Genomic DNA, 22,925 nt, shown 5'->3' with positions numbered 1-22,925 from the left:
CAATGCATGCAGAGGTCACTCAGAACTGGGACAGCCGTGGCAGGTGCAGCCACTGTCCAAAGCATAAGGGCTGTACATTAGTGGAAAAGATGTCTGACCAACTTTTAGAACCTGATTTCCATTGATTTTCCACTTCCCCCATCAGCCCCATTAAAGGAGTCCCTCTGGGCTTCAAACCCCACCAGGAACACTGGAAACAGACCCCCATACATAAGCTGACATGGGCAGGAAAGCCACAATGCACCCAACCAGAGCTGCCACACATCTCTTTGCACTCAGCAAATCTCTGCTGAGCACAGTGGGACAAAGCAAGGGGGAAGGCAGCAAAGAGCTGCTGGGATGTTGGCAAATCCCCATTCACATCAAGCCCATGCCCCAAAGAACGAGTGAGGTTTCCCATTGGGAGAGCAGCACTGAGGCTGAGATGGGTCCTACCTGGAGAGCGGGTGAAGGTCCTGGAGGTAGAGCGTTCCCGTGACTTGTACGGGTATTTGAGTGTCGTGTCCAGCTGCTTGAAACTCTCCTTCAGTGAATGGTTCTGGTAGTATTCCACCAGCTCCTGCAAAGCACAGGGGGATGTGGCTGGGAGATGCTCTGCAGGACCAGCATCAGCCCTCCACGCTCCTGAAGAGCTGCAAGGACATACCAACAAGCTTTCAAACTTCTTGGCTTCTGTGATGTGGATCCAGTTGTCCTTCTCCACCACCTTGATGTGCTTCACTTCTTCGTTGAACCTATGACGGGATGCAAAGCTGCTCAGTGAAAGGTGTGCTCGTGCTCTGGGGTCATGCTCCATACTCCCCACAAGGTTGTACTCACTTGATGCTGATGGCAAAGCGCTCAGCCTCAGCTGGTCGCTCGCGGATCAGGTAGGTGCCGCTGACGTGGGCCTTCAGCAGGTTGTCCGTCTGCTGCCGTTCCATGTTCCCTGCAAACCTGAACCAGAGGGGCTGAGCATCCCACACTCCTAGGGGCCAAACTGCCTCCCCAGGGCATTTATGAGCTATTTAAGAGGATTCGGCTTCTTTCAAGCATTGGCGTATTTTAGGCAAAAAGGTGCATCTCTCTTATTAAAGGTGTGAAGGTTGGGCAAGTAGAGAAACAGATCCAATCCTTTAGAGGCAGAATCTGCCACTGAATAAAGAGTAATGGGCAATGCGGTTTGAAGGGAATTCCAAGCAATGGAACACCCCCTATGAGGACAGACTGAGGCCAGAATGGACCTTGAGCACCATGGAGGAGCTGTAGGTATCCCTGTTCACTGCAGGGAGTAGCACCAGATGGCCTTTAAAGGATCCTTCTGACTCAAATGGTTACCTGACCCTAAGTCCCTCAGGTTTCCAGGGCACCTAGAAAACCCCACTGGCTGTGAACTGGTCCCCAGAGAAAGGAGGCATCAATGTGAGCTGGAATAACTTAGACTCATGGTAATTCAGACTCATGAACTTGAAACCCTGGATGGTGCCAGCAGGAAGAGGCAAAGGGAAAGGGAAGCACAACCTCTCCTGCTCAGGCAGAAACTGCATCTTCCCTTCCCAAGCCATTTTCTCAGTGATGAAATCCCCACAAACACTGTGGATTCCAATGCCTGGACACCAAGGTGCACTCACAGCTCTGTGTTGGCACAGGTTGATGGCAAAGCAACAATTAAAACCAAAGCTGACACTTTTGAGTGCAACTCACCATGGGTACACTGTGTAGTCAATCTCCCGTGATGGTGGACGACTGTTGGGAGGCTGCAAAGAGAGCAGTGCTCATTACTGCCCAGCACCTAACGGGGTGCTCCTCTCCATGGGAGGGGTTTTGCCAGGCAGCTTCAGAGCCACCAGATCTGGGGGTGTAGGCCATTGTTAAGGACAAATGCTTCTCCCTCAGCCTCCCCACCCAGAACAGTTGTGGATGAGTGTGCTGTGCTTTTTCCATTTATTTAAGCCTTTTTAATTGGGATTTAAGCTGACAGCACTGCTTTCTGTAGCCAAAAAGGACTGGGGAGAGCCAAAGGCCCTTCAGGGCATCTCATGTACCCAGGAATGCAGCAGGAACCCGTCTCAACCAACCCACAGCAACACACGTACCCTGGCATCCACGGGGCAGGGCTTTACAGATGAGCTGGGGAAATAACCCGACTTCTTGGTCTGCAGCAGCCGCCCCTGCAGAGCACAGAGCTGGGGATCAGCAGGGTGCACAGAGGAGCAATGTATAGATGAGGACAAACCCTAATACAGCTCCCAAGCACCGTGCAGCCCCAGCTCAAAGCCACGCTATAGAAGATGTGACAAAGGGATGATATGACAATGGCTTAAAACACGCCACCAGCTCCCTGAGGGAAGGGCCCTCACCTCCCACCACGGCGATTCAGGGTCCCCCCTCAGCAGCTCAATCACGTCTCCAATTTGGAACGTCAGCACTGGTTTGCCGGGTGGCGCGGGGTTCCCGTGGTAGTTCTGTACTGCCACCATTTTTGGACCTGGGGGGAGATGCAAAGCAGTTTCATCCCTGCTAAGGAAAAGCTAAAAGGCAATAACCTCCCACCACCTGCTGCTCCTTGACCTGTGAACTGCAAATCTAACAGCAGCAGCAGGCAGGAATTTGGGGCAGAAAGCATGAAAATGAAAGGGATCAGCAAAATGCCTGCAACTATGTGCTCTGTGCTGGGCTTCAGCAGGGCCTGGAAAGCACCTCTCCACTCCGGTAGTTTGCAGCCAAAGTCCAGTTGTCTTTTAATTAATCACACATTAAATAGAGCTACCCAAAGTGTTCCACAATCACTGTGTTTGTCTTCAGATTGCTTCCCCACCTCTGCTGCCAGCTGCCTCTCCCCACCCAGTGGGACCACTGTGCCGTGTTTCCAAACCAGTGACCTGATTCGGTTTCTTTTTGCCAGGCTTGGCTTTCCTTTCAACAGGAAAAGCACAAAAACAATCTGTTCCTTCTTCTTTGAGACAGAACAAGGGCAGGGCAGCCCAGCACCCTGACCAGTAAATATATAGATGAGGTTGCAGCAACCATAGTGACTTGGATTCCCACCAGAGGGCAAAGCATCATGCATGGGCATGTTCCATCACTCTCAAGCTATTCATCATGCATGGGCATAGAGATGTTCCATCACTACCATGCTGCTCTGCCAGGCAGAGCATGGCTTGCTCTCTATGCCCTCCTCTGTCTGAGCAGGGATTGCAAAAGCCCTCGGGAACAGGAGGAGAGCTCTGGGCATCCCATCCCCTTCCTGCAGCAACCAACTCTTATTTCCAGTTTCAAAAGGAGCTTTCCCCACATCCCATGTGCTCAAGCCTCTATGAAAACTCCTGCTGCAATCAAGATGCCCTCTTGCAATGCAGCAATGCCCTTACCAGGTCCGGCGCTCAGCAAGTCCTGCAAAGAGAGAGAGGAAAAAGTCCCATGAGGATGCAGCAGTCCCAGCTTTCCTCATCTGAAAACATCAGGACAGGAAACCTCCCTGTCTCTGCTGGGTGCTGGCACCTTCTGAAGTCAGTGGTGCCATGCAGACTGGGCCACTTTTAGCAACTGGTCTCCAGTCATGCCCCCAACTACTGGGACCCATGAGACCTCTGCCAGTGCCCCACCATGAGCTGAGCACCAAGCCAGGAAAGGACATAGGGAGGGATGTGGGGAAAGGGTCCTCATGCAACATACCTGGTCTGCTGAAGAACCTGCAAGAGAAATGATGAAATAAGCTGTTAGTTTACCGGGCAGCAAACCCAGTTTCTGCTTCCCTTAAAGCCATGAAGATCCATAAAGCAGCACTGACACCTGATCAAGGAGGAGTGTGGGGTCACTCCTCAGCTCCACACTTGGTGGGAGGGGATCAGCACTGGGCATGGATTTCTCACTTGTATCAAGCTCTGAGATTTGTTCCCCATTCCATCCCCAAACACACCCGCTCCGATGCTGCTCCATGAAAATCCCCCATGTCTCAGAGCATCAGCACTGTGCTGGGTCACCACAGGAGTGTCCAGGCTGGTTCAAGGACAAGGATCTCTCCTTGAGTTTTTTTGGTGGTTTGGTCAGTCCTTTTGCTTATGAAACCACCAGCCACTATGAGCTGCAGCCCTGGGAGGCAGCTGACAGCATGGTCAGATGTTTTATAGGTGTTAACAAGCATCTGATAGCACTTTTTGGGGAAGAATTTTGGGATCATTCACATCCATTAACCTCAATGTCAGAAGCTGCTGACACGGCAGCAAGTAACTCACCCATCTTGCAGGGAGGAATGATTTCCAGGCACTCCTTGTGAGCACCAGCTCCACATTTTGGGCAGAGATAGCCCTGGTAGAATGTTCCTCTGTGCAAAAGGAGGTCACAAGGTGTTAGTTCAGTCCCTATCCGTGTCTGTTTGCAAATGCAGCACGGCAAGAAGGGCACAGCTCACCTTAGGAACATCTTGCATGCTTTGCAGTTGGTGGTCTTTTCAAACGTGTACATCTGGAAGCTGTGGTGGTTTGCATTGGCTTTCTCTGGCTTTATGTTGGACCTGCAGGAAGGAATGGGGTTATTGACCTGCCCCCATCACCCGTCCTGCACTCATGGCCACTCGCTGTGGGGTTTGTTTGCATTTCAGTCAATGTTAGGAAATAGGATATGGGGCAAACACTTGTGCAGATGACCTCGTGCTGGGTTCTGCCTCCCTTTGCATAGGGTCCCACCTTGCCAGCTCATGGGAGCTTTGCTACCAGAGCTGCTCTCCAATACTCAGCCCAATGCTCCTCGCCCCCATGCCCAGTGCTCACATTGCCATTTCAAACTGTTCCATCCACTTCCTCTTCATCTCCTCCGTCTTGCAGAAGAACTGGAAGCCCTGCTTTCCCTGGAGGTGGATCAGGTAGAAGCCATATGACCACTGAAAGAGAAAACAAGAAGCAAATGCACAGCTGTGGTCCCAGCACCTGAGCAGCAATGAGCTTTTATTCACACTTCTCAAGAGCTGCTCTCAGCGCCTGCCCCTTTTCTCTGCTCCTTTGGAAGGATAACAGTAGGGAAGGAAGAACAACTCTATCTCTACATCACATCACAGCTAATGATGCCTGAATCCGCCCTGTACTGTGCACTAGGGCCAAATGGGATTTTATGGTGGCAGATGAGAGAAGAGGGATTTTTCTGCTCCAGTGGATCATCCCCAGCCATTATCTCTCTCCCTGACAACAACTGACAGCCCAGGAGGAACATCTGACCTGCCCAACACACATATGCTCTGCCTGTCTCATTACAACGCTGCTCAGAAAAACATGAGAGAAAACAGCATGCTTTGCTTACCATTTTTCCATGAGACTAGAAAGCATGGGAGAGCAAAGAGGAGATATATTGTATTAAAACACAAAGCTAGCAAGCTCTGTTTCTATTTAAAAAGGTTGCTGGGAATATGTTATCCAAGGACTCGCCAGAGCAGCTCCAAAACACTCTCTGGCAGAGCTGTTCTCTGCTCCACCTACCTTCTTAATGTCCTTGTTGTTCATAGGGTCATCGGTCATCTTGTGGAAGAGCAGCTCGATAATTTCTTTCAGCTCATAATTGTATCCTTTCCTTTTGCAGACGATCACCACTTTATCAAATAAAAATAAATACCTGCCCAAAGCAAGCAAACAAGCAAGATGATTAAGCAAGCAAACCAAGGTCCACATTCTTGGGGGAGCAGGGATGTGCTTTGTTAGGGATTAATGTACCCAGCTCATTTCTCTCTCAGGAGGATGCTGTTGCTCTCTCACCTGTCCTGCTTGGTGTGGTTCACAATGGAGCGGACCTTCAGCTCACCATCAATCTTCGGCCTCCCAAACTCCTCCAGCTTCACTTGCTGTAGGAAAGCAATGCATGGGTGAGACCTGCAGCCAGGGCTGGGCTCAGGAACACCAAAATCCAAGCTACAGGACCTCAGCCTCAGCATCAGGAGGGCACCCAGCCCAAATCCAGGCATTTTTGCAAGATTTGGGATCCAGAATGCAAAAGCCCACAGATTAATTTGGGGTTCCTTTCAAAAGCAGAACCAGGGCTCTTTACTTTTAATCCCTATCCTGAACCAAGACTGGGGATTTGGGGCAGGCTGATGTCCAACCCAATGGTTTGGTCAGTTGGGTTTTCAGCTCCAAAGCCCTCATGCATTGTTGAGTTCCATACATGAGCTCACCTACAGGGAAAAACCACAGTGAAGAGGCACCGCTCGTCAGGGAAATAAAGATAATACAAGAAATAATTGTATGCAGCTGTGTGTACACCCTGCATTCATCTCATTGTTGTGCCACGTGGGCTCTGTATACACAACACCAACCACTCCACAACTTCCAGTTCTGTGCAACAAAAGGAAACGCTGAGCGGAACGTGAGTGGGGTTGATGAGCAGACGGAGCCCCTGCTTTGTTAACATCTCATCTCCCACACATCAAACCTGCTGCAGGAGGGAGGGAGCTGCTCAGTGCCCCCATTTGCATTCATAGCCTTATGGAGCACGCTGTCTGATTGCTCACATGGATTGGGATTATCATGGCTGTATTAAAACCCATGGGCTGCAATGGCCCGTATCCCACTTGAGAATTTTTTGCAGGTTTCTCTAACAAATTAAGGATTTTGTCTCCATCTGTTAAATAATCATCAATTAGAAGTTCATTGTTTTCAAACGAAGCCCAAGTTCAAAGAAACCAAAGCCACCATACCTTTGGGAAGCCCTTAGGGTGGGCATTGCTCAGCATCTCCCCTCCCTCGGCCCTATTGGAGCATCTCAGGTGTCAGACCCCAAATTGCATTACCCCAATGTAAAGAGTGACTGTGGAGCAGCTGTGCCCACAGCTGCCCAGTCATCCCCTTCCACCCCAAGTGGGGGATAAAGCTTGTCAGCCTGCAGCTCTGAGCATTAAATGGATGGGTTTCTTCAGGGCTATGAGCACACAAGTGATAGGGCATGGAAGGCTGGCTGATGCACGACAGTGGGACCATGTGTTTGAGACCTCTGGAGTTTGGAAGATGAGATGGGCATGGTGGGACGGGTCGCAGTTGATAATCTCAGAGGTCTTTTCCAACCTTAATGAGTCTGTGGTCTCTTTGAGGTTTTGGGATGAGGTGTGTGCTGTATGTGCCATTTTCCAGATGGGCTTTGTTATGCTCTCAAGAGCAGGAACGTCTAGTCTGCCATTCTGTCTTACTAATTCTAATCTAATACCTACACTAGACAGCAGACATACCTATTTGGGGGGAGTTTTTGGATTCCCTTCTATACTGATAACATGAGAAAGTCATAGGAATGTTTTCAGTGCTTTCATCCACTCTATTCACAGCCAATTTGTTTTTTCTTTTTAGATAAAGCCACCATTTTGGTACCAAGAACCAGAATACTATCAGTGGTCAGGGGCCATACGAACACACAGCGATCTGACTTGAGGCAACACATCAGATTCAGCAATAATTGCACAGAAACAAAGCAGATGTGTTAATAATCATCAAATCCAAGTTGGGAGTGAGAAAAGGATCTTCCGACTTACCAGATTTTCTATAGAGCTCTGAAATTCACTGATCTTTTTCAACGTCTCTTTGTCTCTCTTTACTTCGTTTATGTACATGGCCAAGTCCTTGAAAGAAAAGCGAGTGTTGATTATTGTTTTCCCAATAGAACCAATACCTTCAATACAGCAGCCTGGGTGTTTTCCAACCCCTTCTCCTTGCATGTGTTTGGGAGCTGGACCAGGAGCAGCAGCTCTACAGGAACCCAAGCAGCACAGGATGCTGCAATCACAGGCGTCACCAGAAGAAAAGGAAAAGCAGCCCAACAGATTTCTGCTGTACTACAAGCCCAGTGATTATAAATGAAGCAAAGGGGCCCATGTTGGCATCCACTGTGGTTGCCTGTGCCCCTGGGCTGCATCCCAGCACCTCGGGGTGCGCTGTGCTGGTATAGAAGGAACATTTCTGCTGCAATTTCTCCCATTTCCCAGAAGAGGGCAATGCATGAACCCAATAACCCAACTCATATCTGCTGTGAGCCCCAGCAGCAAGCAGCTCAGCTCTCATCACCCCAATTCCCTTCATCTCCGCCGGGAAAAGAACTCTGAGCCGCTCTTCATTATCAAAACACCCACCTCTGTACTATAATAGGCATTCCAACTGCATGATAACCAACAAAATCCTCTGCTTGCCCAAATGTTGACCTGAAGAGAAAGAGCCTTCCCCTTCAACTACAACTTCTTACATCCTTCTGACCATACCTCCCTATTTGATCTGCTCCCTGCCTCCTGGTCCTCAACAAGAGCTCCTTGTCATCTTGGATTAAATCTGAGAGTAGAATTCTTTAAGACATCCCCTTCAGGCGAGACCTTCCCCAGCTTCCCAACGCAGGAAGGGTTAATCACAGACAATAATCACTAATTGAAATGACAATACTTATAACATCACGAAACACCAGAGCCAGGGATGCTTATCAAGAGCGACAAAAGTAAAAGCCTCATAAGAGGAGGTCGGCATCTTCCATCAGTGCTTGGATGCTCCCTCCTGCTGAGCAGACCAGTGTGTGTGCAAAAGGGAAACCCACTTCTAGGTTTCTTGGTGACCTGAAGCAGCAACATGCAGGCTGGGTTTGTAGGGTTGTCCCCATCCCCTGGGGTTCAGCCCTGTGTGCTCAGGTGTAGGGATGATGCAAGCAGCCTCAGGGTGCAACTCCTGCCCCCCGCCCTGTGCTAATGATGACATATACAAAGTGAAAGGGAGTGAAGCCCTTTGGGAAGGGCAGCTCCGGTTGTGGATACCCACCCCCTGCACAGCTCACCCCATAGGGCACCGATGTCCGCCAGCACAGGAGACAGAAAGGCTGCAATCTTGATGGAGAGCAATGCTTGTAAGTTAAGCTCTGGTTTACAAATCAATTAAAATCAAACCGCTCTGCTTCCTACGCCCCTTGGCTAGCCCAGCACTTTGTGATGGGGCAAGGAAAGCAAACAAACCTCTCTGATGGCTATTGGCAGCTTCCTCCCAAAAATGCTGACTCCGCAGCAGAGACTGCATCCATTTATTTATGAGCAACAACAGCAGTGGGTGCTGCATTACGAGGCCATAAGCAGGGTTTAACAGCTGTCACCAGCTCTGCTGCTTTGTCTCATCAGCCAGGAAGGACATTTTCAAGGGAGGGGGGGATTTGTGGCACCAGAGGGAATCCCTTCTCCCACCCCCAGAATGGCTGTTTGAGGCTGTACTGTTCAGCAGAGGAATGGGAGTGCAGCGTCCTTCAGGCCTAACTAGAATGACCTACATATGGGCTCGGACTCACTGGCTTGCAGGGACAGTGGCTAAAAAGGTCACCAAAGTTACGTAACTGTAGGAAACACAGAGTCATTAAAAAGCTGAGGCTCAAAGGTAGAAAACAAAGTGACCTCAAAGCAAACAAACGAGGCCAGGGATGAACCCTGCAATGCTCTCCAGAGAGGAAACCTGGATTTAATGGGCATCATCCCCCCAGATTCTGCTGACGATGATCCTGCTGTGAGTTTGGAGTGCACCAGGGGGTGTATCCCACCAAACAGCAACCCACACACACATGCCCTAAAGGAGAGCTGCCTTCCCCAGGATGCTGGGCTGCCTGTCCACCCACAGGTCTGCTGTACCTGCATTGCTTCCAGAGCCTCCTTCAGCTGCTGCTTCTCAGGCCGGTCTGATGAGTGGCTGAGCAGCTCCTGAAACACAAAAGCACGTGGGTGTACATGGAAGGCATCGTACATCAATCTGCAGGGCTGCAGCTGCTGTGCCAGCAATGGGACGGGGCTGGAGCCAACGTGCTGGTGCTGCCGAGCTCCCTTACGTGGAGCTGACTGCAGGAATTTCACACATAATCAGATTATATGCAAGCTTATTTTATATTCATTAACCGCCTCTCGTGGCTAACAAGCACAGAATTACCCCGGGTCACCATGCTTTAAGAGAAGGCACAAATATAGCGGCGCGTTAAGGAGCTCTCGTAATTATTTCATTTGAAAAGGGGAGAACAAACCCACCCCGTGCATCTGGCAACGCTTCGCTCTCCAGCATCAAAGCCTGAAGTTGTTACGGGGAGGATGGCAGCTGGAGTGAAGTGCTAAAGCTGGAATGCTTACTTTTAACAGGAGGTGGTATTTCAGAACTCTCTGCATGGGAACCACCAGCAGATCCTGCAGCTTGAATTTCCCATCCTGAACCTTCAACGTGCATTCCTGGGAGAGAAATCCATACGTCAGCAGTGTGGCAGCAGGGGGAGAACGATGACAGCCCACCCCCATAAGAGTCCTCCAAAGTCCCATGGCCTCAACATTTTGCTTCTGTTACTGAGAAGGAGCTCGCAGGGGATGGGCCCTACAGTACAGCGGTCTCATGCAGCCGAGCTACTGCAGCTTAATGAGATACTGCTCATTAGGAGGGCAAGCAGAGCTCCCAGACCTCGGGAAATGTCAAATGAAACACATTAGCTTAACTCACCTCCTCCATGGCTCGAGCTCATGCATTTTATTTGTGAGGGGCTCAAAGCAAGCACGCAGACAGTTGCTGTGGCTTTGCTGATAAGGATTAAGTCATTAAGATAAGCTAATGTGATCGCATGAAGTTTTGCACTGCTGCCTTCACCCAGACCCATTTAAATATGAGACTGTGCTGTGTTAGCCGAGGGACCGTGGGCCAGGAGGAGCAAAGCGAGAAGCACAGAGCAAGGGGAGGCTGCAGCAGCATCCAGAGCACGTGGCTCAGAGCTGATGCAAAACCCAGAGAAGATACTTAAAAATATCATTGAATACAGAGCCTTCACCCCAAACTGGGCTGCTGCACAAAGAGTCAAGGTGCACAGACAGCCCAGAAAATACAGATGAGCATCAGGACCAAAGCCAGAACTGGAGATGGGGAAAAAACAGCACATCCCTTCCAGGGCATCTGGGTTAACCTGCACTGTCCTGCTCCCCAGCAAAAGGGCATTGGGGTGAATGAGTGCCTTGGGTGCCCCCAACTGCTCACCTCCACCTTCTGCCGCACGTCGTCCCTGTTGGCGATGAGGTGGTTGAGTGTGTTCTGGGCATACTCCATGTGGCTGCAGTACTTGCCATAAATCAGCAGCCTGGAGAGGGGGAAATGGCAAACGTAATTGGAAACACTTGCTGGCAGTTATAACCTGTTATAAAAGATCTATGTATGTATATATGGCGAGAGGACAAGGCGAATGGCAACTCCCCCATGTCGCTTCTTAGCAAAGTATTAGCACTCTTTTAATGCACTTTTAATGCTGAAGTGTTTTACAGGGCTGGAGGCTGTTGGGGCAGTTCAGCAAAAGGGCTTCTGGCAGCCCCAGTTTTGTGGGTGCATCAAGGTCAGGCTGGAGGGGGCTCTGAGCACCTGGTAGAGCTGCGTGTGTCCCTGCCCAATGCAGGGAGTGGGAGCAGATGGTCTCCAAAGGTCCCTTCTGACTCAAATGATTTGATGATATCCTAAAGCAGGGAAAGAGAGGCTTCAAACCCCCCTTGCAGCCCAGGGACACTCAGCTGGATGTGGCCCAGCAGAGCTCCACATGCACAGCAGTGCACTGTGTGCTCCTCACGTGGTGTGCATTGAAGCAAGAAGTGGGTGGTGTGGTGACAGCAGGTGGTGACAGCCTTTGGCAGCACAGCAGAACTCCATAAGGATGCCCTGGGCTATAAATCTAAACACCTGACACCAACAGAGCAGTTTTGCTGTGGATTCCCCCTCCTTCTGCATTTTGCTCATTAATCCTGCAAGACAGGTTTAGGTCCTTCCCCCCCTCCCTTCCCTGCTGCTAACTGTATTGCTGCTGATAAGACACATATTCCATCACTTGCTGGAACCCATCCCTTATTTCAGGACCCTTCTTCTCAATGGAGACAAAACCCAGCACCTGGTTGGTGCTGCTCCATGAGCACAGGACTCAGACCCAGTAGTAACTGAATTGGGAGATTTATGGGTTGTGCCATCCCGACCAACCCACAGCCAACACAGATCAGTCTGCTGCCTTTTCCCCTTGACAACTTCTGAACACTCACAATAGTATCTGGCTTGCCAGCACCTGGAGAGCCTCAAAGAGGACAAATTTGGAGCATAAATCCAAAGCCTGAGATTTCACAGAGAGTTATAAACTAGGTCCTTTCAAAAAGCTGTGCAGAGCAGTGAAGCAATGCATCACCTGGATGGAATATCCCTGAGGACACAGATGGGAGCAAGAGCCCTTTGTCACAGGTACATCAGATGGGGAGGAAGGTCCTCAGCACAGAGACCCAATAGGATTCTGAAGGACACTTCAATTGGGGCAACAGCACCTTCCCATATGAGCTCTCCTCCTGCCCCATATCTCTTTGCTGTAGCATCCCCATCCCTGTGGCTTCTCCCCAAGAAGGAGTGGGCCCTGTTGACTGGGCTCAGGTTGCTCCAAACGATTCAACCCCAAGTGCTGGCTTTTGGGTTCCTCTTCTTGGTGACACTGGAGCAAGTTTGCAACATTTCAAAGTGTGGCACCACCTCTGCTGTGGCCAAACTCATAGGGATGCTCTGCCCCATTCCTCTGTGCTCTCAGGAAGGGATTCTTGCACCAGTGTGCACTAAGCTGCACCAGGAAGGAGGAGATCAAAACCACCTAAATGAGCTTTAGGAGCATTTCTGAGTTATTTGCATTCTTCTCTGGACCCCTTTGTTTTTTTTCTCTTTAATCCAAAAGCATTTGCTTTCTAAAAGAGGCACTGTGAGCGATGGAATATCTGACCTTACGGTGTATTATTAATGCAGATGGTATTTCTGGAGTTATTGACTTCTGAATGGCATTTCTATGTCTAGACACTGGTTTAATCACGGTGAAATAAAACCCTGGCGTGAGTCCACAATGAATCAGGCCTTTGATTAGTATTAAGAATATTAAAGACTTTTTTTAACCTTATCTTTGTGTTCTGGGACACTCCTCCTTGCAGCTGCCAAAACACAGAACCTATTATGTTTGCGAAAGCAACTTTTACATTTACTCATCATGCATTGGATGCAGGACAACACCAGTGCCAGACATGGCTTTTTTTATAGCTAACCCTTGCTTTGATCTAACCAGACAGACATCTCCAGCAAGGACAGATTCTGCCCTCGAGCCCCTGCAAGGTTTGCGGGAGGAGACAGCACTAAAGCCCATGAAGGTGAGGAGGCTTTGCTCCATTCTGGTCCACCATAAACATAACATTCCCACCTTTATGCCTTCCCAGCAACCTCTATCCACACACTGTATTTAAGTGCAGGCACCTGGTGATGCTACAGCAGCCTGACAGCACCTAACTGCTGAATGACTGATAGGAAATCACTGTGCTGAGATGCACATGAGGTCCAAAATGGGTCCTACAGTTCATAGCCCTGATTTGTTAAAATGGAATTGTCTGAAGGCTGTGTTTCCATTTACCTCTCTTTGAATTCCAGAAATACTTTAGCCAGGCTGCTTCCTCCAGACATCATAGAGACATCGATGGCTCGCAGGAAATTGAAATGCACTTTAATTAGGTCCTAAAACAAAGAAACAATCAATAACTTACACAAACCCAAAGCAAGTGGGCGAGCAGAAGTGAATGCTCACCCCTTCCTCAGGCAGTCATGCTCTCTATACAGCTGATATTAAAATAAGCCATCCTAGTGAGGTCAGCCCTACAAGGCGACAGCCATAAGGTGCAATGTAGAACCAATGCAGCTATGTGTACTGAGGCCCCCTGTGCATGGCTACTGGCCCATGAGCAAAGCAAGCCAATAGAGCCCACAGTGTGCTCAGCCCTAGAGTTCACATAATCCCTAACTTTAAAACGAGCACTAGAAATATCTTTTAAAGCCACTCAACACACAGAGGGCTGAGCCTGTCCAGGAGAACACACAAAGACACGTGCAATCCCAAAGCCTTCCTTAAGCAGGACAAAAGCTGAGATGCCACAAAAAGAGCAAAGACTGAAAGCAATTTGTGCCTATACCTCCAAATTGATGAAGATAGCTTCCATGTCTTGCGGGGTCAGTACGAGCTTCAGCGGGTTCATGTAGTTCTGCAAGAGGCAAAGGATTGGAAGAGGAAAGTGAGTAAATGGCTTGGGTCTTTTTTGTTTGGGGTGTATGTTTTTGATTTCCTCATGATGAACCTGATGGATTCTCCACCACATTGCAACCCTCAGCTGCAGCTGTGAGAAGCTCCAAGTTATTTTCAAAGGAAGGCCCAACCATCGTTTATCAAAACCAATTAAAACCCAGCAACTCAAGCAGCGCAACGTTACTTTTAATCCAATTAGTTTCAATGACAAGTCAGCGCAGCTTCAGCACTTCTGATATACACCCAGAAGAAAGGAACCATCGAATCATTCAGCAGCAATCAAAGCCATAAGCTATCTGCAACCCGGCCCTTATCAGCCAGACGACCCGGCTGCACGGAGCTGGAGCTCATACCACGGGGTATGGGGACAGAATATGTTATTTTTCAGTCTATTTCCAATAGGCAGCAATCAGAAAGGAATACACTGCTTGGCTCTGACTGTTCTTGTTAAGGATGGGTTTCCCATCTCCTCCTCCTGCTGCAGTTTTACACGCGAGCATCGATGCTGCTCTGTCACATCAGGCAGCTCCCATGGAATGACCACCACAGCACAACTAATGCAGGACTGAGTGACGAGGTGGAAGGGTTTGCATTGAAAAGATGGCTCAGCGCTTACCTTCTCTATATCTTCCAGTGTTTTGTAGTATTTGGCCTCCGTCTCTTGGATTTCTAGCAAACAACAATTCCTTTTGTCATCCTCTGTCATGCCCATTTTCTAGAGGAAGTTAAAACAACGCATGGTCAGAGTCTGAAGGGTGGCACAGCTCCAGTTCTGCCTCCAGTGATGGCACAGTCCGAACAAATGCAGGTTAGGAAAGCCAGAGGAGCACTGTCATTGGATTAGGTTAAAGGAAACAGTTTTTATCCCAAAACCATGGGAAAAGACCTCAGCTCTGCTATTCACTATGTTCCAACACAGACAGCATTGCCTTTTTTTCCATTTATAATAACTACATCACCAGAGATTATCAGCTAAAGAAGAAATGAGAGAGAAACGCTCGTTGCCTCTCTCTCTGCTTATTGTTTTGTTGTTTTGGTGTTGGGTTTTGTTTCATTTTGGGTTTTTTTTTAGCTTAAGATGAAACTCAAAGCAGAGCCTAAATGGGTCATAAATAATATGTCAGACTTACACAGATTCCCTGCCAGAACTGCCAATTCTCATGGTTTTAGGCCAGATCTGATCACACATACATGCTTTATTCTTAAAGCCCCAACTCTTGGAGCTGCTCCTTTCACCCTTTGATTTGCAAAGAGGAGCTGAGAATACGTGCTGGGAGGTGCTGGGGTTTGGGAGGTGATTAATGACCATGCACAGGAATGATCATCTTTTGTACACCAGGCTGGAAGTTCATGGCTTGGACCTATCAGCTCGATGGAACCCAGTATTTTAATTGATGTCTTACCTGCATATATCTAATCTGAAGCATGCAGAAACACAAGAAACCAATTAGCATTACACACTTGCTATGGCAACAAAGCTTATAAAAAAAAAGAAATCCCATATGTAGACAGGAATGTGGGTGATCATATTAAAAATAGATTTCTTGCTTGAACACAGGGAGGAAAGGGAGCCAGAGCCACCAAACCAGCAATGTCCAAGAAAACAGAGAATACTGCAGAGGGCACAGCAACAAACTGCCCTCAGTGCCCCTAATCCTGCACCAGCTGTGGACAAGGTGTGAAGTGATGGATGCCTCACACAGCACTAACATGGTCCTTGAATTGCTTGCAGCCAGACCTGAGCACCAGACTGCAGCCTCCCAGTGCCACCCAGCATTGCTACGTGCCTGGTGTGGAGGGGATCTGTCACTGAGCTTGTTTTGCTCTGGGCAGTTGTGCTCCACTGCCATCTGCAGTTTGCAGGCAGCAGACAGTAATTAGAGTTTACACGAAGGTGGCAGATATTCAGAGGATGGGAGACAATTTGGAAGCTCATAATGTGATGGAAAGCTCCTCCCAAATCTATGCCAGCAGAAATCAGGGCAGCCCTTCTCTTCCCTGCTGCATTATTCATCACTCACGGATCCCTCACTTAATTTTATCCTCTCCCTTCTCCCTCTATCACAGCTCTAAAAAACAAATGTAAAGAGTTACCATGGGCTGCTGAACTTCCACCCGGATGATATCTTCGTAGATATCATCGCCTTCATCTTCACAGGGGACGCAGTCATAAATATCCTCCCCCAGATCATGCTCACTGCAATGAGAAGGAGAGAGACTGAGAGTTAACAGGGAGGCACGTTGATGGCATGGGATGGGGAAGCCAACAACTGCTCATTGCTAGGGAGGGAGAGCAACCATGGCAATAAGAAAAGTCAGCTGCCACCCAGAGGGGACATTAGAAAGTGATGGTGCTCAGTACTTAACCACCACATGAGTCTTAACAAAGGTAAGACAGGCATTAATTACATACAAATATGCTGAGGTGTAAAGCAGTGCTCAGATGCAGCAATCACCATTTCTATACCACGAAGTGTGGAGCAGCAGAGCACATCTGTTTGCAAAAACTGATCTTTATTTCCTTTCTAAATGGAGTTCTTTCTATTTTTAAAAGCAGATTTATTTAATAAAAGTTTGGGGGATTTAAAATAAATTCACTGGCATGATGTATCCATCCCATTCTTCCATAGTGATGCATTGCAGCTGCTGTAATAATGCCCACTAATAGCTGGTGATCCATCTTCCCCTTCCCAAGCGTTGCCGTCACCGTTATTATCTGTACCAATATTTATATTCTCAGCTCCTCTCCTCATCCAGAGCAAGTAACTCCTGCTTCCTGATTAATCTTCCCTTCTCGGATTGCTGGCTGCCTCTCCATACATCATTTCCCTGCTCAAAGGGCACTATATAGTTGAGTTGGTCAATAGATCCCTACGCATCAGTATCCAACCGTTGCCCCAAATCCAAAACACAGACAGCTCCCACACCATAGGGCCAATAGGAAAGATGTTTCTATCTCATTTTAGCTGGGTGAAGCCTTGTTTATGAACACACATCCCTGCTGTGTTGCTGACAAGCACCAGAGCCTGCTGGTGCCCAGCCAAGTAGCACGGAGCAGCTCTCCTGGAGCAGCCTGCCCAGCTGCTGGCACTGCTGCTCTGATCACTCCATCACTCATATTTTGTCTGCCAGAAGTGAAAAGATGCACTGCTCACACCCTACAACTAAAACAGAGAACAGGCATTGGGTCATTTTCACCTGGAGCAGCAACCTATGAGCTCTCTATATTTTAAATGCTGGAAGGAGTGAGAAAGCAAGGCAGGTATTTTGAGCATTTATCATGGCAATAGGCTCTGCATCCTGAGCATGCTACACACCGACTGCACAGCTTGGGCATGGTCTGAGATGTGATTTGAGGTCAGATCCTCTCCTCCTTCTTCACCAGGAATTTACACCTTCCTTAACAGCAGCAGACTCTGATTGTTACCCATAGGGATCAGAGCCTGCATTAGGAGGTTCATGGAGAGCACTGGGGTAAAGAAAGGGATTCTGTTCTCCCTTCAGAGCTAACACCAGCGTTTGCAATTACTGTTATTATGATGGATATAATCATCTTTGGCCTGGCAGCATCTTGCCCAGCCAGGAAAGCTCATTCAAGACAAAAAAAAAGTAAAAGCTTTTCTTATGTAAGGCAATTTCCGGCATTCCCAGTGCTGTTGGCTGAGCTTCTCCCCCCTGGCAATAACTGCTCTGTGCAAACACCCTCCACCGCAGTGAACCAACCATGCCAAAACCCACCCATACCACAGCACTGCTTCACTCTGCTGATGAAAAACCCAGAGCCATCAGGATGGGCAAAAGGAAGAGGGAGAAGGAGCTAAAATAAGACATCCAACAACCAAACCCAAACTCCCAGCCCTGTGGGCCGGAAAGTGGAGCCTTATAATCTCCAAAAGGAGCCTCAAAGAGTTACAGCAATGAATGTAACCTTAGGGACAGCCCAAGCAGGACACAAAAACCGAGTGATGAAGAAGAAAAGATGTGTGCAAGCCCTATGGCTTGAGTGTCCTGGATTGCAAAGCAATTTATTTCTGGCTGGCATGTGTGGTTTTTCCAACACAAAAAAAATAATGAGAAAAGTGGCAGCTAACTTATCATCAAACCTTGGCTTCTCAATTCTTCTCTGTTGTTTCTTTCTTTAATACTTTTGAGAGATTCTGCTGATCGCATCATTGCTTTGGGAGATAGAACAAAGGTGAAAGCAGGGAGAGAAATACAAGAATATAACAAAGAAGCTCATGGTGGGGGATAGCTTATGGACCAGGCCTGTGCTCTAATGAATGGCACTGTTTGGACCAGCCCTCCCCATCTGCCTCATTGCTCCCAGGCTGCCATCTGGCCAATGGCTGAACCTTTTGGTTCTCCTTCCCCCTTTCCATCATCACCAATTGTTTCTTTAAATAAAAAGAGAAAATAAATAGTTATCGCCGTGAAATTGGCTGTAATGACCTCCTGGATGGGCAGCCCAATGTTGGTGATAGGATAATCTGTATGGAAAATGAGCCCTGGCCCAAAGGTAGGAGCAAGGCACCTCCGTATCCAGCAGGCTCCCATGTACTTACTGCCTGTGGGCACATGGCTCACTTCTGCACCTTCCTTGTCCACCCTCATGGACAAGTCTGGTTCCTTCTGCCCCCCCAGATCTGCACCTCCATCACACACTTGTTCATGACTGGAATGCTTTGCTGAGCAGGAATTAACCCAAAGTATCAGCCACAATTAGAAAACTTCACACCAGTGCCCAAAACCCTCCGATATCACAGTGAAATGTGAAACACTCCAAAGGGCAAAAATAACCCCTTGGATAACCTGTAATATCTGTGCACAAATAACAGCACAGAGATATGGGGGTGCTTCTTTTGCAAGTGAGAAGATTGCTGCGTGTGGCTTTGCTGTTTGACAGCAATATATTCCATGCATTTTGGGTCACTTTACTGCTTGCTTTGCAAACCATTTCTTCGTCTCTGACATGACATTTGGGACTCACTCACCTCCCCAGGGCTGCTGGGTGATGAGCAATAGGAAAGGCAAAGCTGCTGGGGTGGACTGAGTCACTCCCAGCCTATGAATGATGCCCTTGTTCTGCTGCTTCAAGATGGGCAGCTGTTAAGAAAGAGCCCTCTCATGCAGCCCTGTGGTTTGCCAGCATGCCACATGGGTGCCCAGAGCAAGCAGCAAGCTGCAGAGAAGCTTCCTTGCAGAGATGCTCCTTTATCAGGGCAGAAAGGGGCTTGTGAGGTTATTTTTCCTGTTGCAGATGAATGATATCTCCATCTCATAGGCTGTGCCTCTGCACAACAGAGCACTGATTTCTATGAAGGAATTTGTGAACTATCCCCACGCTTATTTACACACTGCCTTCCCCACTGCCCCCATGTGATGGTATAAAGAGCAGCTGAATAACAATCCCTCAAGTGAAGGGATGAGGAGCAGATGGGGCAGCTCTGAGCCTCTCAGACCCCAATTCATGCAGAGCCTCATCCCATATCCCAGGGCTGTTGCAATGACAGAGAGCAGCAAAGCAGTTATAAGCAGCTAATGCTCATGGGTCAGAGCAGAATAACCTGCTGCAAGGCCAAGTCAGCTCGTGCACAAACGTTTCTCCAATTAGAAGCACTCGTGTGTGTAAGAATGAGGAATTTTAAAACTCAGTGTGAAAGAGAGGGGGGGGGGGGTGGATTGAAGAATGCTATTCTTGAAAGGATCCTTTTATAAGTTAAAGTTGCATTAAACTGCAGCAGTTGGGACCAAACCACAAGCAGGGGATGGCAGTATCCTCTGTTCCTGTGCTGGCAATTTATGATTTACTTTTGTAATAACTGAAGCCATAAGGAACTCATTGGATTAAGGAGCTTATTATTTACGTTGTGGAACGATAATATTTAACTGCGTAAATCCGCACATCCACCCATATGGATTCTCTCTCTGTATGAAACAGAGAGCACTTCATAAGCACAGCCCCGGCCCTGCCAGAGCCAGGGGGAATACTGCCATCAAATTCCAATCGGGCCAGCACTTCAGCAGATACATTTTAGTTCAAGGTTGTTTAAAAGCCTGTTATATCACCAACACAGCTCAGGGCAGCAAATACAGGCACCGGAGTGGCAGATAAATATAGATGCAGGATGCCAACCGGAGCACGTAGCATTGTGTGTGAGGGACTGGCACTGATTTGGGGCATCCCTGTCCCAGCAAAGGGTTCATTGGCTGCTTTGCCCTGCACAGAGAGTGCTGCACTCCTTGGTGCATTTACAACTAGCTTTGCAAACCATATTGCTTGCAAAAACATACATCACACAGGTGTGTGTACTGCATCACACCCCAACACAGAGGTACTTGGAAGCCACCATAGGGATTACACCCAGGGTTTCTGCAGCTGAGGGGGCCCAGCAGTTGGGTTAGGGTTCAGGATAGGGTGTTTCCCAAAGGCTTGACCCCAGCCTGACTCACAGAGATGTCTCCTAGGGCTCTATGTGGGAAAGGACAGACTGTCATAAGAGCCCAACAATCTCCTGGCAGGACAATCAAAGCAGCCAGCCCGGCTCCCCAGGCCCCACTGTCAGACTCTGTCAGACTATATCAGATATTGCTGGAATTAAATTGCATCTTTTCCCACTGCGTGCCCTCCCTCCCTGCAAAGGTGAGGACTTACTCAGCCAACTCCTCCAGGCTCCGGTACACATCATCGTCATTCTCCGTGGTCTCCTCTGAAGGGAATGGCCTGCAAAGGAGATGGGAACAGCTTTACTGGTGCTCCTGAACCCCATTGAACTCAGCCTGGCCTGGAACATTGCACCAGACAGGGTTGGTTCACAAGCAGAATATACTGCAAACACATTTGTTTCTATTGAGGCACCAGGACATTGTCTTGGCTGCTCCCCACAGGCAGCGCTGGCACAGCAGGACAAGGAGCAGGTGGTGAGGGGGGCACCAGCTGAGCACTGCAATGAGGAGCTGCACTGCCCAGCAGCACCCCAGGCTTTGTACAAAGAACCTGCTAGGAAATCAATCTGCATCCAGCAAGTCTTCATAGAATCACAGAAGTTGGAAAAAACATATGAGACCATCAGGTCCAACCCCAACCCAACCCCACCATGCCCACTGACCATGCCCCCATGTGCTGCATCTACATCCACTAGGACCAGAGCAAGGGAGTCCTCACAAAAGCAGGACTCCCTCATGTTAGCAACACTGCAACAGCTGAAAGAACCTAAAACCTTGGGGGGATAGAGAAAGGACACCAGAAGGGCAAAAGGAAGGAGAGGGGGGAAGTAGATTAAAAAGAGAAAGGGAGAGGAGTGCAGGGAAAAGCAAGAATTCCTTGGCTCGTTCTGAAGTAATAATCAAATAACATACTAAGGAGATGAAAAATATTGCTTTAATTAAAGGCAATGTATTATTGCTGGCATGAGGCCCTGGCTCCATGGGGCTGGATGCACCTTGTGACATCGGCTGCATGTGAACCTCCTGCTGCTCCCACATGTGCCCTTCTCCTCTGCCCTCCCACTTTCCATTTCACCATAGATCACCTCTCATGAAAGATTTAATACACAGCCTGCCCAGCCCCTGAATCTGCTGGGTGGGGATCCAGCCTCTAGCATGAATTTGCCTTGCCTTGGTGAGCAAGCTGACTCCAATCAGGCACAGGTGCCAGAGCAAGGATGGGGAAGAGCAGCGGGGCCGAGATGGGGCTGTGCCATTTGGGATTACCCCAACCCTCAGCATCAACTGCAATGTAATGGCTAGAAAGGGATGCTCAGAATGCAATTAGGAGGTCACAGCGAGGGGAGGATTACCAAATGAACCATCTAAAATCTGGAGCTGAAGGATGGCCATTTGGAGGTTGCTTTGGGTTTGCACTTTGCTCTCCCCAGCTGCCCATGCAAAAGCCACGTGTGGTTCCAGTGATGCTCCCCCTGTTTGTGCCGTGGCAGCAGAGCACTCACCTCTCCACTGTTCCTCACCTTTATCCCCAAACAGGGGAATCAGACCAGCTGCCCCCCTGCAGCACCAGGAAGACACCTAGGGACATCTCACAGGCTTCAGGCAGCTCTTGCCCACCTGCTCTTGATCACCAGGCCCAATATGCAATGGCACAATTTAATCAAGCCCCACTCATTAGGGCTGCTATTTAAAGACTCTGCCTATTTTTAACTTACGTTGCTTTATATATTCATACATCCTCCAGCCATGAGCTCCCAAGAGCTGCCATTCTATCTATGACCAGTCTGAGTGCTGTTATTGAACAAAAAGACAACAAAATAGCCAAAACCTTGGAAATAAAGCACAAAGAGCTTATGATTCCCTACAGAATCCTTACAGACCCCCAGGTGTGCTACTCTCCATCAGCAGTATTGACTGCATTAGCTGGAAATGCCCAACAGTAATGAATAAAATACTTGGAGATCACTGAAAGCCAACAGTTTTGCAGAGATCCCAAATTGTTTAGGTTTGTTTGAAAACAAATCTCTCATTTAGAATCATTATTTAAGCACTGGACTTTGTTTTCCAATCCATTACCGAAGAACACCTGCTAAGCCATTTATACTTCGTGAATGAAGAGCAAAAACCCCAATGATACCCAACACTGCTGGAAAAGGCTCTTAATGACCATATCCCTCCCAGAGCAGAGCTCTTACAGGCAGAGCCCACTGCATCCAACAGCATCATTTCCAGAGATCAAAGAAGAAAACACAAGGAGGATCGATGCGATGTGTTTGAGTGCCTTAAAGGGACGTGAAGACAAAATGATTTGTCAGGGAGTTTGTCTTGATGACAAGAACCAGCGCAGCTGATCAGTGCTGACACCCCACAGCAGAGCATCCCTGTGATCTTACAAAGCTTTTCTGGCAGTATTCTGGGATGGAGAGCTCACACACAGG

The 22,925-nt window shown here is 48.6% G+C and overlaps 1 protein-coding gene across 5 annotated transcripts in view; it reads right to left on the bottom strand.

Annotated features, from left to right (window-relative positions):
* VAV2 (vav guanine nucleotide exchange factor 2) overlaps positions 1–22,925 on the bottom strand; it is a 93,884-nt gene that overhangs the window by 5,171 nt on the left and 65,788 nt on the right. For 3 of the 5 annotated variants that reach the window (XR_014936231.1, XM_015879279.3, XM_085521189.1), the window contains exons 4-26: positions 20,696–20,764; positions 16,138–16,240; positions 14,660–14,758; positions 13,934–14,002; positions 13,381–13,481; positions 10,959–11,058; positions 10,076–10,171; positions 9,590–9,658; positions 7,481–7,567; positions 5,721–5,806; positions 5,448–5,580; positions 5,272–5,286; positions 4,749–4,858; positions 4,391–4,492; positions 4,215–4,303; positions 3,655–3,671; positions 3,351–3,372; positions 2,340–2,467; positions 2,076–2,150; positions 1,684–1,736; positions 820–936; positions 647–734; positions 436–559 (exon numbers count right to left, since the gene is read on the bottom strand). Coding sequence is in view for 4 of the 5 variants with exons in the window: in XM_015879279.3 (XP_015734765.1) it covers positions 436–559; positions 647–734; positions 820–936; positions 1,684–1,736; positions 2,076–2,150; positions 2,340–2,467; positions 3,351–3,372; positions 3,655–3,671; positions 4,215–4,303; positions 4,391–4,492; positions 4,749–4,858; positions 5,272–5,286; positions 5,448–5,580; positions 5,721–5,806; positions 7,481–7,567; positions 9,590–9,658; positions 10,076–10,171; positions 10,959–11,058; positions 13,381–13,481; positions 13,934–14,002; positions 14,660–14,758; positions 16,138–16,240; positions 20,696–20,764 (1,952 nt within the window). In the remaining variant the exon portion in view is untranslated. The remainder of the gene's footprint in view (positions 1–435; positions 560–646; positions 735–819; positions 937–1,683; positions 1,737–2,075; positions 2,151–2,339; positions 2,468–3,350; positions 3,373–3,654; positions 3,672–4,214; positions 4,304–4,390; positions 4,493–4,748; positions 4,859–5,271; positions 5,287–5,447; positions 5,581–5,720; positions 5,807–7,480; positions 7,568–9,589; positions 9,659–10,075; positions 10,172–10,958; positions 11,059–13,380; positions 13,482–13,933; positions 14,003–14,659; positions 14,759–16,137; positions 16,241–20,695; positions 20,765–22,925) is intronic. The other 2 variants (XM_015879281.3, XM_015879284.3) reach the window with 1 other exon arrangement.

The sequence above is a fragment of the Coturnix japonica genome, chromosome 21 (genome assembly GCF_054131305.1).
Source record: "Coturnix japonica strain WE chromosome 21, WE-NBRP24, whole genome shotgun sequence".
NCBI lineage: Eukaryota > Metazoa > Chordata > Aves > Galliformes > Phasianidae > Coturnix > Coturnix japonica.
The sequence above is the reverse complement of the archived record's forward strand: the minus strand, read 5'-3'. Positions and strand labels throughout refer to the sequence as shown.